This window comes from Orbicella faveolata, unplaced genomic scaffold, assembly GCF_042242905.1.
Source record: "Orbicella faveolata isolate gen_17 unplaced genomic scaffold, um_ofav_v1 contig_46, whole genome shotgun sequence".
Lineage (NCBI taxonomy): Eukaryota > Metazoa > Cnidaria > Anthozoa > Scleractinia > Merulinidae > Orbicella > Orbicella faveolata.
In genome coordinates this window covers 17,839,621-17,851,276 of record NW_028301576.1, presented here as the reverse complement: position 1 = coordinate 17,851,276, position 11,656 = coordinate 17,839,621, and the positions used below count along the sequence as shown (strand labels likewise).

General features: G+C 43.6%; 1 protein-coding gene and 1 pseudogene across 2 annotated transcripts in view; both read left to right on the top strand.

The window, feature by feature from the left end:
- The first annotated feature begins 58 nt into the window (after positions 1 to 58).
- LOC110040287 (piwi-like protein 1) overlaps positions 59 to 11,656 on the top strand; it is a 29,257-nt gene continuing 17,659 nt past the window's right edge. Inside the window, exons 1-6 of one of the 2 annotated variants that reach the window (XM_089276995.1) lie at positions 59 to 243; positions 9,210 to 9,257; positions 10,127 to 10,319; positions 10,503 to 10,799; positions 11,040 to 11,156; positions 11,378 to 11,574. In XM_089276995.1, the coding sequence (XP_089133121.1) occupies positions 205 to 243; positions 9,210 to 9,257; positions 10,127 to 10,319; positions 10,503 to 10,799; positions 11,040 to 11,156; positions 11,378 to 11,574 (891 nt within the window). In that variant the 5' untranslated portion in view covers positions 59 to 204. Of the gene's footprint in view, positions 244 to 9,209; positions 9,258 to 10,126; positions 10,800 to 11,039; positions 11,157 to 11,377; positions 11,575 to 11,656 lie in introns of both variants that reach the window. The other variant, XM_089276994.1, reaches the window with a different exon arrangement.
- Positions 4,094 to 9,250, top strand: LOC149098714 (uncharacterized; annotated as a pseudogene).

The following is an 11,656-nucleotide window of genomic DNA, read 5'->3' as shown; positions in this document are numbered from 1 at the left end:
AATCTCGGCGGTGATTGGTTGAATTTGAGATGTCATCGTATTATGGTCTGTTGGCGCCATTCAATTTAGCTGTTTCTCAAAATCCACGAGTGTTTCTGTATACATTTGAATCGGGTTAGACCTTTCCTCGTAAGTTTTGTTCACTTTTTAATTCATTTTAGAATTTTACTGCATTTTAAGGTTTTAGTGTGTATTTAGAACGGCATGGCTGGCCGTGGAGGACGAGGGGCTGCACTTTTGCAGGTAAGAAATATTGTAATCCTCGCACAATCGACTCCTTTGTGTGGCATATAGCTCAGCTGAACCACAGTCTATGCAAACAAGACGACAGACTGTATCATAGCATTCGTTCACAAGATTAACTTGTTTTATTTCAAGCTACTTCAGGTTCTGTTTTCGAGTTATTTTGCGAGGAGAAAACCACCGTTGCTTTCAAACCGCCAAAATAAGACTTTTTCCGATCAGCGCGATCCCATGGTGACGCAATGTCAGAATTGAGCAAGATTGTCATTCAAATGCGGGCTTTTGTAATCTTGTTTATACTTCAAACAAATGAGCATTGACCACAATAATTTTAGGTAATTAAATGTGGTACTGTTACCGAGGGAATTTATTACCTGTATCCGTGACTGAATTTCATGCGTCTTGCTCAACGGGCCGTATTTCCTTTCCCTGACGTCATAGATCACAGGAGTTGCACCCTTGAGAAGGTCAAACTCGAACACCAAATCGTGGCGTGGTTGACTATACCTCTTCCATTGTTTGTTGTCACCGATGTTATAATGTCTTCACTGATGAAGTGTCCAATTTCGTCATAACAAGATGTACATGTAGTATTCTTCCTGGAGGTTTATGTTATCTTAACGTTACTAGTCTGAGACTAAACAGAACAGCAGGCACTTGTTTGTTTCGATAAGCTTATTAGTCATGTTGGACACAAAAACTGATCCTTTCAAGTTTCCACATTTTGAATGAACTGCGCTGCGAAGTGTTTCTATCATATAAAGTGGAATTCATAGTCAAATAGATGTGATTATCTTGGTAGCTAGAGCTGTCAATAAGGGCCGTAACCTGTAGCACCTGTTACTGTGGAACATGCTAGATTGGCTCTTGATGTTAAGGGTGAACCTGGCTGTAGTTGGTACAGTGCACCCTTAAAGTAACAAATTTGTTAGGGGGGGGGGGGGGGTGAAGATCAAGGCTACAGTTGAATGAGAAATTAACAACAGCCCTGACTAGCCATCAACCTTAAAGGAGAAGGTCACTTCAAAAAACATATATTTTTTGTCAACGCTAATAAAAACCTTGCACTAAGTTTAGCCACTCACCGAAGTTTCAGCTTCTAAAGTGCAGGTGTTCCTTGGGAAATTCGTCTCCAAATTTGAACATCGTTGCCGCCATTTTGAACAGTACTCAGCAGCCAGGCTGCGTTTTCGTGACGTATTACCATCCGAGAGATGGCCTCCGAAGAGGCTTTTAACTACCACTCTGTGTTATGGCTGCTCTTTAGCCATATTATTTTGAGCCAAACATGCTCCTAACTCCGCAATGATAGCATTGAAGATAGTGAAGTGGAAAATTGCCTGGAAAAAATGGATTTTGCTGACCTTGTGAAGGATGCAAAGTCAGTTGCAGGTTTTTCTCCTTGCTGCCAATTTCGAGTTGGACCGAATGACGTCACATAAACATGGCCTGGCTGCCAAGACAGTTTCAAAATGGCGGCCTCCGAAGTCAATCTTTCAAGACGAATTTCTTCTGGATAGCGGGCACTTCAGAGGCTGAAACTTCAGTGAGTGGAAAAGCTGAATGTTTACTTGCTATAGGTGAAGACTAAAAAAGTAAGTTTTCTGGAGTGACCTTCTCCTTTAAGTGTGATAGCAAGTGATTTGATCCATTGATAGCTTTGACAGCGGCTTTAAACCAAAACGTTGCCAATATTCGCATGTGAGGTTTCACTCTTGGAAATTGTTATTCTTCCACAAATTATTCCAATTTCCATACCGTCTCATTTTCTTGAATAATTACATTACATTTACTGCTTGAAGATTTTTATTTTCCTTTGTAAATGGAAACCATCCTTTAGGTAGGCAGACAAAACACAGGGAGCCCACACCAAGATTCAAAGTGAAACCTTACCACTTTGCAAAGCAGCAGCAGATGAATTATTCATGAAAAAAATATCTATTCATCACAGTGAGCTAAACGATTACCACAGGCTTAAACGATTGGTACTGTGAGCTTAGAGCAGATGTCTGGAATCAAATGGCTGTTGTCTTCTTCTGGAAAACATTCAAAATACTCACCAAATGACTTGTTAAACTGGCCATGTTTATTTATTCATGGTTATTGTAGATGCTCTACAGGTTTTTGTCACTTTTCACTGAGGACAGGAGATTGCTTGATGCTAACTTATGCTTGAAAAGGTCATTTGACAAAGCACATGGTTTGTTCTAAATCCTTAGCTATTTGTCATTTTGGTCAGTTTGGGACCAGCTCTTGTGTGAGTAATTTCTATCCTCTGATTCAATTTTGTGCAATGAAGGAAGGAAGGTGTTTGCAATAATTCAAGTCCTAAGGAGAGAAATATCCATGTCAGAATACAGGGTTTTCAAAATAAGCCGGTGGCCGATGGAAGTCACCAGCTACTTCAAGCATTTGTGCTCGGTATCATTTGACAAAAGTTTATTCAATCCATACAAAGTTTTCTTTCACTCAAAGTAATCACGATCTGATATTTCTGAGGAAATAAATGAACAGGCAAAAAACAAAAAACTAAACAGTGCGGCAATTATGTACCTTTTGAACTTCAAAGCAAGAACAACTTTTGGCAGGCATTGTGCCTGTGTTTCGGAACTATCAGATTTGTTGTCACATGCACATTTTCCACCATGAAGTAGAGGCAACAGTCTATGCTGTCTTTTATTGCCTCTGTTGAGACGTCACAAAGGCAAACAGGTAAACAAATCCTGTTTGCTGTTCCAGTTTTCAAAGTGATGATAAACAGCTGAACTGACCTATAGTGTACCCCTCTACGTGTCCATGTCCATGTGAAGACTATAAAGGCAGTCTTTGTCATGAAATGTTACTCATTACTGCACCTTTCAGTAACATGCAGACTCTAAAATTCAAAGCTCAACTGAGAAATGCATTTTTTGCTACTGTCAATTAAATGTCCAGCGGGTCCTCCCAGCGCCAGTAGGCTGGTTGTTCAGTGGCACTCCGCTATAGTCGGTCGGTCAGCGGCGTTCTTTGTAGTATAAAAGCCCACGCGATCAGTCTTCATGTGTCCGCCATCTTGGTTGTATCTAGTTCTCGTTACGGGGAGATTTCCCTTGCATAAAAGATAAAGCTTACAGTACATCGGGGCCTAGTGTGTGTCCATTTAGACTACTGGCGTGGTGGCAGCGGTGGGATTTGAACCCACGCCCCCGAAGAGACTGGTCCACCGCGGTTCTGTTCTTGAGGAGGAAGAGGAATTGTCACTGACGTTAGAGAATTTTGTTATTTTAACGTGGCTGAGATTGATTAACCCTGCTTTACCTAAACTTGTTAAGCAACGGTATGGAACTGAACTTCGGTCTCGTACTTAGGCGTCGTTAAAGCCTGAGATCTCCCGGGCGCTGGACTCGCTCCTTGATGAAATCCGTTCTGCTGAAGACACAAAAGTCATGCGTACAGGAGCCTCATTTGCCACTAAGAAGTCCTCTTTTCGGAGGGGTTCACCGATCTACAGTAAGTCGTCTGCCAGGTTTCCGGGACGCTCCTCTCAAAAGGCAAAAGAATGCCCCCTCTGTAAACAAGCTGGCCGTGCTTCACACAGTCACTTAAGCGTATGTGGCTTCCTTCCTGAACAGGACCGTTTGTACCTTCTGAAAGCCCGTCACATTGTTTCAATTCTGGATGACGACAGCGTTGAGTTGGACCTTTTGTCAAGTGATGTTGACCCGCTGCGTCATCAGAATCTGGTTGAGCAGAGTGATTCATTTACGTCTGATGCATCCAGGAGGGTCCTTGTACATCAGTGCCCATACATTGACACGTTTTTTGGCCATCATCAGGCTAGAGTCATCATTGACAGCGGCGCCACAGGTAACATGATCAGGCTCTCCGCTGTACAGAGGCTCGGTGCAGAGATTTGGCACAGTTCTTGTTCTTGTGCACAGTTCTTGAGGTCTTGGGTGACCTCTTCCAGGCTGGTATCGTAGCCAAGATAGCAGATGATCTGTACTGTGGGGGCAACAGCCCAGACGAGTTGCTCTGAAATTGGTCTTCTGTTCTCCAAGCTCTCCATAAAGCTAGCCTGCACCTTTCCGCGTTGAAGACCATCATCAACCCCAAAACTACTTCTATCTTGGGTTGGACTTGGTCCCAACGCACAGCAGCCCTCATCGCGTTTCAACACTGTCCTCCTGCAGTCCTCCCAATAAAGTTGGTGGCATGAAGTCCTTTATTGGTGCGGTCAAGGTCCTTGCTCGTGTTGTTCCACATTGTTCTGTTCTATTGGCCCCCCTTGACGAGGCTGTAGCCGGGAAACAGTCTCAGGATGACATTGTCTGGTCCGAACATCTTACTGAAGCCTTCAAGTCTGCTCAAGCTGCCGTGGCATCCAGCCAAACAATTACTCTCCCGAAGCCAGATGACCAGTTATTGATCGTGACCGACACTGCTGTCAAGAGACCTGGTATCGCTGCCACTCTCTACTTCTCCCGGGGTGACAAGCTAGCCCTTGCTGGTTTCTTTAGTGCAAAGTTGCATAGTCACCAATTATCCTGGTTACCGTGCGAAGTTGAAGCACTTGCAGTTGGTGTTGCAATAACACACTTTAGTCCCTACTTAATACAATCTAAACACAAGGCTTGCGTGCTCACCGACAGTAAGCCTTGTCTCCAGGCCTTCGAGAAAATGTGCAGGGGAGAGTTTTCTGCTAGCCCGCGAGTGTCGACATATTTGTCAACTGTCAGCGGCTTCCAAGCCAACGTGAGGCATGTTGCCAGTGCTGCAATCCTACCTTATGACTTTGCAAGCCGCAATGCACCAGACTGCTTTGATCCCTCTTGTCAGGTGTGCAAATTCATCACCCAAGCTGAGGAGTCTGTCGTCCGACACCTATCTGCCCAGGACGTCCTATCTGGTCAGAAAAACCTCCCTTTCACAGGTCGAAAAACTTGGTTGTCTATCCAATCTGAGTGCGCGCAGACTTACGTCGAACGCATGCCCACCTAATACAAGGGACTCGTCCTTCCAAGAAGCTTACTAACATTAAGGACGTGAAAAGGTACTTGTCTGTCGCCTCTATCTCCAGCGATGGCCTCTTAGTCGTGAAAAAGGCTGAGCCTTTGGCTCCTTCGCGTGATTGTATCGTAGTGCCCAGACAGGTCTTAGGTGGCTTACTAACCGCCCTACACCTCAGGTTGTCTCATCCATTGTGTCTCCAGCTTAAGAAAGTTGTCAGCCGCTACTTTTACGCCCTTGACCTAGACAAGGCCGTAGAGCGCATTTCTCTTGGCTGTCATCCTTGCACTGCACTTCGCCACAACCCCCACACTGTTATAGAACAGTCAACTTCCGATCCTCTAGCAGCAGTGGGTGTCTCCTTCGCAGCCGATATCCTGAAGCAGTCTCGCCAACTTATTTTGGTGCTCCGAGAGTGCGTTACCTCCTATACTTCGACCCTCCTCGTGGTAGACGAGAAGTATGGGACCTTATGTGATGGGTTAATCCAATTATGCGTCGGCCTGCGACCCCTTGATGGGCCTAAGGCTGTCATTCGGTGTGATCCAGTGCCCGCCTTCAGAGCCCTCGTGAATGACCAAGTCCTATTGCAACACAAGATTAGCCTTGAGATAGGTCGCGTGAAGAATCAGAACAAGAACCCTGTCGCTGAAAAAGCAATCCAAGAGTTGGAACACAAGCTCCAGCGGTTGCAACCGGAAGGTGGCCCTGTCTCTCCTAGGACTCTGTCCGTAGCCACTGCCCACCTGAACTCTAGAATCCGTTGCCACGGCCTATCCTCTAGAGAAATGTGGACTCAGAGAGATCAGTTTACCAACTCTCAGATTCTCCTAACAGATCAGGCGCTAATACGCGAGCAGCATCTACAAAGACTGGTAAACCATCCCCACAGTGAAACGTCGAAAGCCCCGCATGGTGACTTGCGCAGCCCCCCCTCAATAATTTTTGGTGACTTAGTTTACCTCTACTGTGATCGTAATAAGTCCCAAAGTCGTGACTGATACCTCGTTGTCTTAGTGGACGGTGAGTGGTGCAATGTTCGCAAGTTTGTTGGCTCACAGCTACGAAATGTTTCGTACCGTGTGAAGAAGAATGAGTGCTATAAGATCGCTCCCGTCCGAGTACACACGTCCTGGCGCCCCAGTGAAGAAGAGTCCAGTGACTGTGATCTTGACGTTGGTGTCGACCAGAGCCCTCCTACTGATGATCGAGGACTTCCTAACGACGAGGAACCTTCCCCAGAAAGCCCCCCGTTACCTCCACCTGCCTCAGGGATCCCTATCAAGTTATCGTCCCCACCTTCCGCTTTTGTCCCGGCAGAAGATGTCCCAAGATACGGTGAGGATCGCCAACCCAGTTGGCCAGATGACGTCGAGGTTATACCTGTCTCCTCTCCAAGTGTTAGCCCTGCAGTGAACAAGCGCCCAACTCGGCAACGGCATCTCCCGCAACGTCTTCAGGACTATGTAGTAGAGTTGAAGTAGCCCGGTCGGTTCTAATCCTTTAGCCGTAGCCAGACAATTCTAGACATTTAGCTGTCTCCCAGCATTTGTTAAGTTTGTTTTCTTATCTGGTTCGAAATTTAAAGACTGTTCTTCATACAGTAGATTTCTCGTACATAACCTGTGTGTGTATTTCATACCGACTTATCGCCTAGTGTTTCTTTGTTTGCATGCTTATTTGTTTAAGAAGGAAAGAAGAAGCCACGCCAGTAGGCTGGTTGTTCAGCAGCACTCCGCTGTAGTCGGTCAGTCAGCGGCGTTCATTGTAGTATAAAAGCCCGTGCGATCAGTCTTCATGTGTCCGCCACCTTGGTTGTATCTAGTTCTCGTTACAGGGAGATTTCACTTGCGTTAAAGATAAAGCTTACAGTACATCGGGGCCTAGTGTGTGTCCATTTAGACTACTGGCGCAGCTCTCAACTACTGCCGAGTGTGTGGTAATCAAATCGTTGAGCACAGTTCAGACAAAGAAACAGTGCTTGGCTGTAGTCAGAAGCTGGTAGGAGCCGCCAATCACTTGATTGACAGTAGCCAAAAATGCATTTGTCGGTTGAGCTTTGAATTTTAGCATCTGCCCTTTATTGAAAGGCGCAGTAAGATTAAAAGTGCTCTAAGCGCATTCTGAGTGACGGTTTGAATGGTGTCTTTAAAGTAAATCCCTTCAGCAATGCGAGTGTTCAGATTTTAAGACAAGCGAAAAATAGAAAAATCACAGCCAAAGTAAAGTGATGTCGCTGATTTTGTAGTGATACTTCATGTATGTGACAGGGAAGATATCAGCAAAAGTGACCTCAATCCTTCTGAGTCATCTGCAGCTCATTTTCGTTACGAAACATTGATATTAAAACTCTTTTCTTGAACTTACATTATTGAAATGATAATAAAATTACAGTTGATTCATGTTATTACATTTCAATTAAATAGAATTGCAAGCACATTGTAGCAATGGAATGAAGGGCATTTTCAAGTTCTGTACAAGTGTATACCCTCCAACAAAATCACTTTTGAGTGTTTAAAATGCACCAGAAGCAGGGTTGGACATTAGCACTCGCCCAGGCGAGTGTCTTAAGTGTTGGGCGAGTGCAAATCATTGATCACTCACCTGTTTGGCGGGTACGATTTTTGTTGCCAAGAAATCAATAAAATTGCAAAATGAACACTGTTTTTTACATTCCATTTTACCAAGAAAATCTCTAAACATAAACTTACCATTTCTATTTTACAAAGGTTCATACTCTGAATTGTCTAATAAATTGGCACTGAAAGGCAACATAGACAAATATGGCTTCCTCCTAGTGATAATTACATAACTCATGTACTTAAACAAAGTGATACTGCTGGTCACCATCGAGCCATCGGTGAACATGGCGCCCAAGGAGAACAGACATGTTTACTCACAAACTGCAGGGATCTCACAAAGATTCATCAATTAAAAAAAATTACTTGAAATATAAAGAACCTCCAATGTGTTTTCTTAGGATTAAAAACTAGTCAAATTTTTCATTGAAGTAATAATCCTCAGTCTGCCACATGCTTGACAACGTTGCGAGTGAATAGTTTTCCTGTACTTTCCCAGCACTCTGATCAATGCATGTTCTCCCAGTAAGTTTAAAAATGGAGTAAACTGACCGCAGCCAAAATGTGGAAATATATTTCTGGAATTTCTAAAGTTATTGACGAGAAAAAAAAACGAAAGAACCCCGAAAGCTGCCCGTGATACAAGTGAATAGGAAAGGGGGGGTAAACTTTTGGGTGAGTCAAAACTGGTCCAGGCAAGTGCATTTTGAGGGTCACTTGCCCAAATGGTGAGTGCTGTCAAAATTAAGTGTCCAACCCTGCAGAAGTACTCCACCTACCTTATGATTTCCTCTTGCTACTTAATTCAATTTGAAAACCCTGAGAATAGCCCACTTGTTAGGGTACCGGTAATTCTGAAGGATAGCGAATGTAAAATAAATGTGGATTTGGATCCATTTGATAGAAATTAAGTTGGTTATAACATTATTGTGTACATTTTTAACACATTCAGTTTTTTGTTATAACTCATTACAGTCGTAAGGATCAAAATTGCTCAAACATTTGACCTAAATAAGCTTTAAGATGCTTTATTGGGTACATTAATGATTGTATAAGTTATGCCATGTCATGCAACTTACAAACACCTTAAAATCTTTTTGACCACCCTGGTAATATGTATAACAAGAATGTTTCAAATATCACAAGTTGGCTAAAAAGTTGTTTTGATTCATTTTTCTTTCTTTTGGTTGGTCCCTGAGTCCTTACAAACTTCAAATCATGGAACTTGTAAATTTATTGTAGGGAGCTATTAAACTTTTTACAAATACTCTGTTCTAGTGCAAGTGTATTTTCTTTTTGTGTTATTGAAGCATTTGGTCCGAAAGAAGTACTGGATGTTGATGTTGCAAAATGGAATGTGGTTAGTTTAATGTCGCCATTTCTAATTTTCCCTTTTAGGCACTTGAGCAACCAGCCAGACCACCAGGCCAAGCTCAAAATGGAAGGGTAAGTCTCATGAAAGTGTTTTGGTATAATTTATATTTAGTAAATTCATGAGCAGGATGAAAGGGTTCTTACCCAATCTGGGTTCCTTGGGATCAGTCAGCTTAGGGTTATGGGAGAAAGGAAATGATAAGCACTGTTTTTATCCTCAGTAATGAGGTATTGTATACTGTCACTTTTCTGTCTTTTTCACAATGTTTATGTTCCAAGATCAGACTGTTGTTTCATAATTTGGTTGCAATGGTGAGGAGTGTCCCGTCACACCAGTGTTTTTTTTATCTGAAAGAAGAGCACACAGAGATAAAGAAATGGCCAGATCGGTGGCTTCCCTTCACTAGCACTTAGCCCTTCGCCCCTGAAGGCGAACTGCAGTTATTCCCAAATCAGTAAATAAAGATTATCTGCCTGTGTACAGTATACCATTTGAATGCCACTGAGCAGCTTAGTTAAGAACTGACATCATCAGCTATGAAGGAGATAGTCATTTTGAGAGAAATGCTTTGAACTGTGAAACTGAAAAACTTCCAATGCGTATCAACTCTCAAATATCATAGGTATACCCCTGAACTATAGCTTATTTAGTAGGTCCTAGTACAGAGCTTGAAAAGAAATTGGAAACTTGCGGGGGTGGTGAATCATGTCTTAGATGGGAGAGGATCACAATTTTATGCCTTCAATGAGCAGATCTTTACAAGACAATGTTCGTGGCAAAAATTCATAGAAATCTCTCAAATATTCACATAGTTATGACATCGTGTGCCAAATGGCACTCTTAGGGAGTGAAGGGGAAGGGGTTTGCTTTCACTTTCGTAAGGTGTCCTTCCATAGAGGTGGAACTGTGATCATGATGTGCCTATCTATTTTATTTACAGAATGGTCACGGGCAACCCCCTCAACAGCCTCCTCACCAAGGGCCTCCCCAACCAGGACCCGCTCAGTATGGTCAGCGGCAACCATACCCACAGCACTATCAACAGCAGCAAGGACCAGGCTACCAATGGCAACAGCCTTATCAACAACAGCAGCCACCATATCGTCAACAGCAACCTTATCAACAACAACAGCCTTATGGACAACAACAGCCAGGGTCCTATCAACAGCAACAACAGTATCAACAACAGCCACGGCCTTATCAACAACAACAATCGCGGCCTTATCAACCACAGCAACAGCCAGGGCGTTACCAGCAACAGTCAGGGCCTTATCAGCAGCAGCCACCGTCGGGGTCTTATCAACAACAACAATGGCCAGGGCCCTATCAACAACAACAACAACAGTCAGGGCCTTATCAGCAACAGCAACAACACCCCTATCAGCAACAGCCACGGCCTTATAATCAACAACAACAACAGCCAGGGGCTTATCAACAGCAGCCCTATCAACAACAACAACCTTATCAGCAACAACAGTCTTATCCACAACAGCAGCCCTATCAACGGCAACAGCAACCTCACCAGCAGCCCCCCCAGTTTCATCAGCAACAGCAACACCCACCACAGCAGCAAAATCGACAGCAAATGCCTCAGCGATATCAACAGGAGCCAGGTACGATTGGTTCTTTGTAGGGGTGACATTAATGAGAATGGAATGTCTGTTGAATTAGTTGTCAATTTGTTTGGTTGTCAAATGTGTACACCTCTAAAGTTGCAAAGTGGCATGTTAGAAGAGAGTAAATAAAGGGTGTTAAGTATTTTTTCTTTTTAATGATCTCTATTTCTCCTCCAGAAAATAGACACTTTTTAAATTGGTGTTGTTTGTTTGTTTGTTTGTTTTTCTTGCTTATAGCTGGTCGTGGTCAAATGTATGGACGTGGAGGGCCAACTTATGGTGGTCAAGCACCATCTCATGAGCAGTCATCTGCTGTGACTCCGCCTCAGCCTCAATCAGCACCACATGGAAGGGGTTTGTATATATCAGTAGCATTTATTCTTTTCAAGCAAGTAACTAGTAGTTTTTCTGGTCAATACTGCAGATAACCACCCTTTGCACCACATGGCAGTGTCCACTTGAAAGAGATTTCTACTTATTGGAGCTCACAAATGTGAACAAGAACCACTGATTTGATATCTAGTCAGTCACAGGATATTGTCCAAAATAATGATGGTTTTTTTTTACCTGTATAGGGGCTCAGATGGCTGGATTTTATGGCAGAGGAGGCCCATCATCATCTATGCAGACTCCTTATGGACGAGGTGCAGCAACAGGTGATGTTCCTCAACCTCAACCACAGCCTGCTATTCCACCACCCTCTACTTCTCAGCCATCAGTTCCATCAGGAGAACATCCCTCACCTCCACAAGCACAGCCAAGCGGCCCTCAGGTACATTGCTCTATACCAGTTGCTTCAATATTTAGATGCTGTTTGAACAAGACCATTTCCTTGCTCCTTATACAGTCAGGTA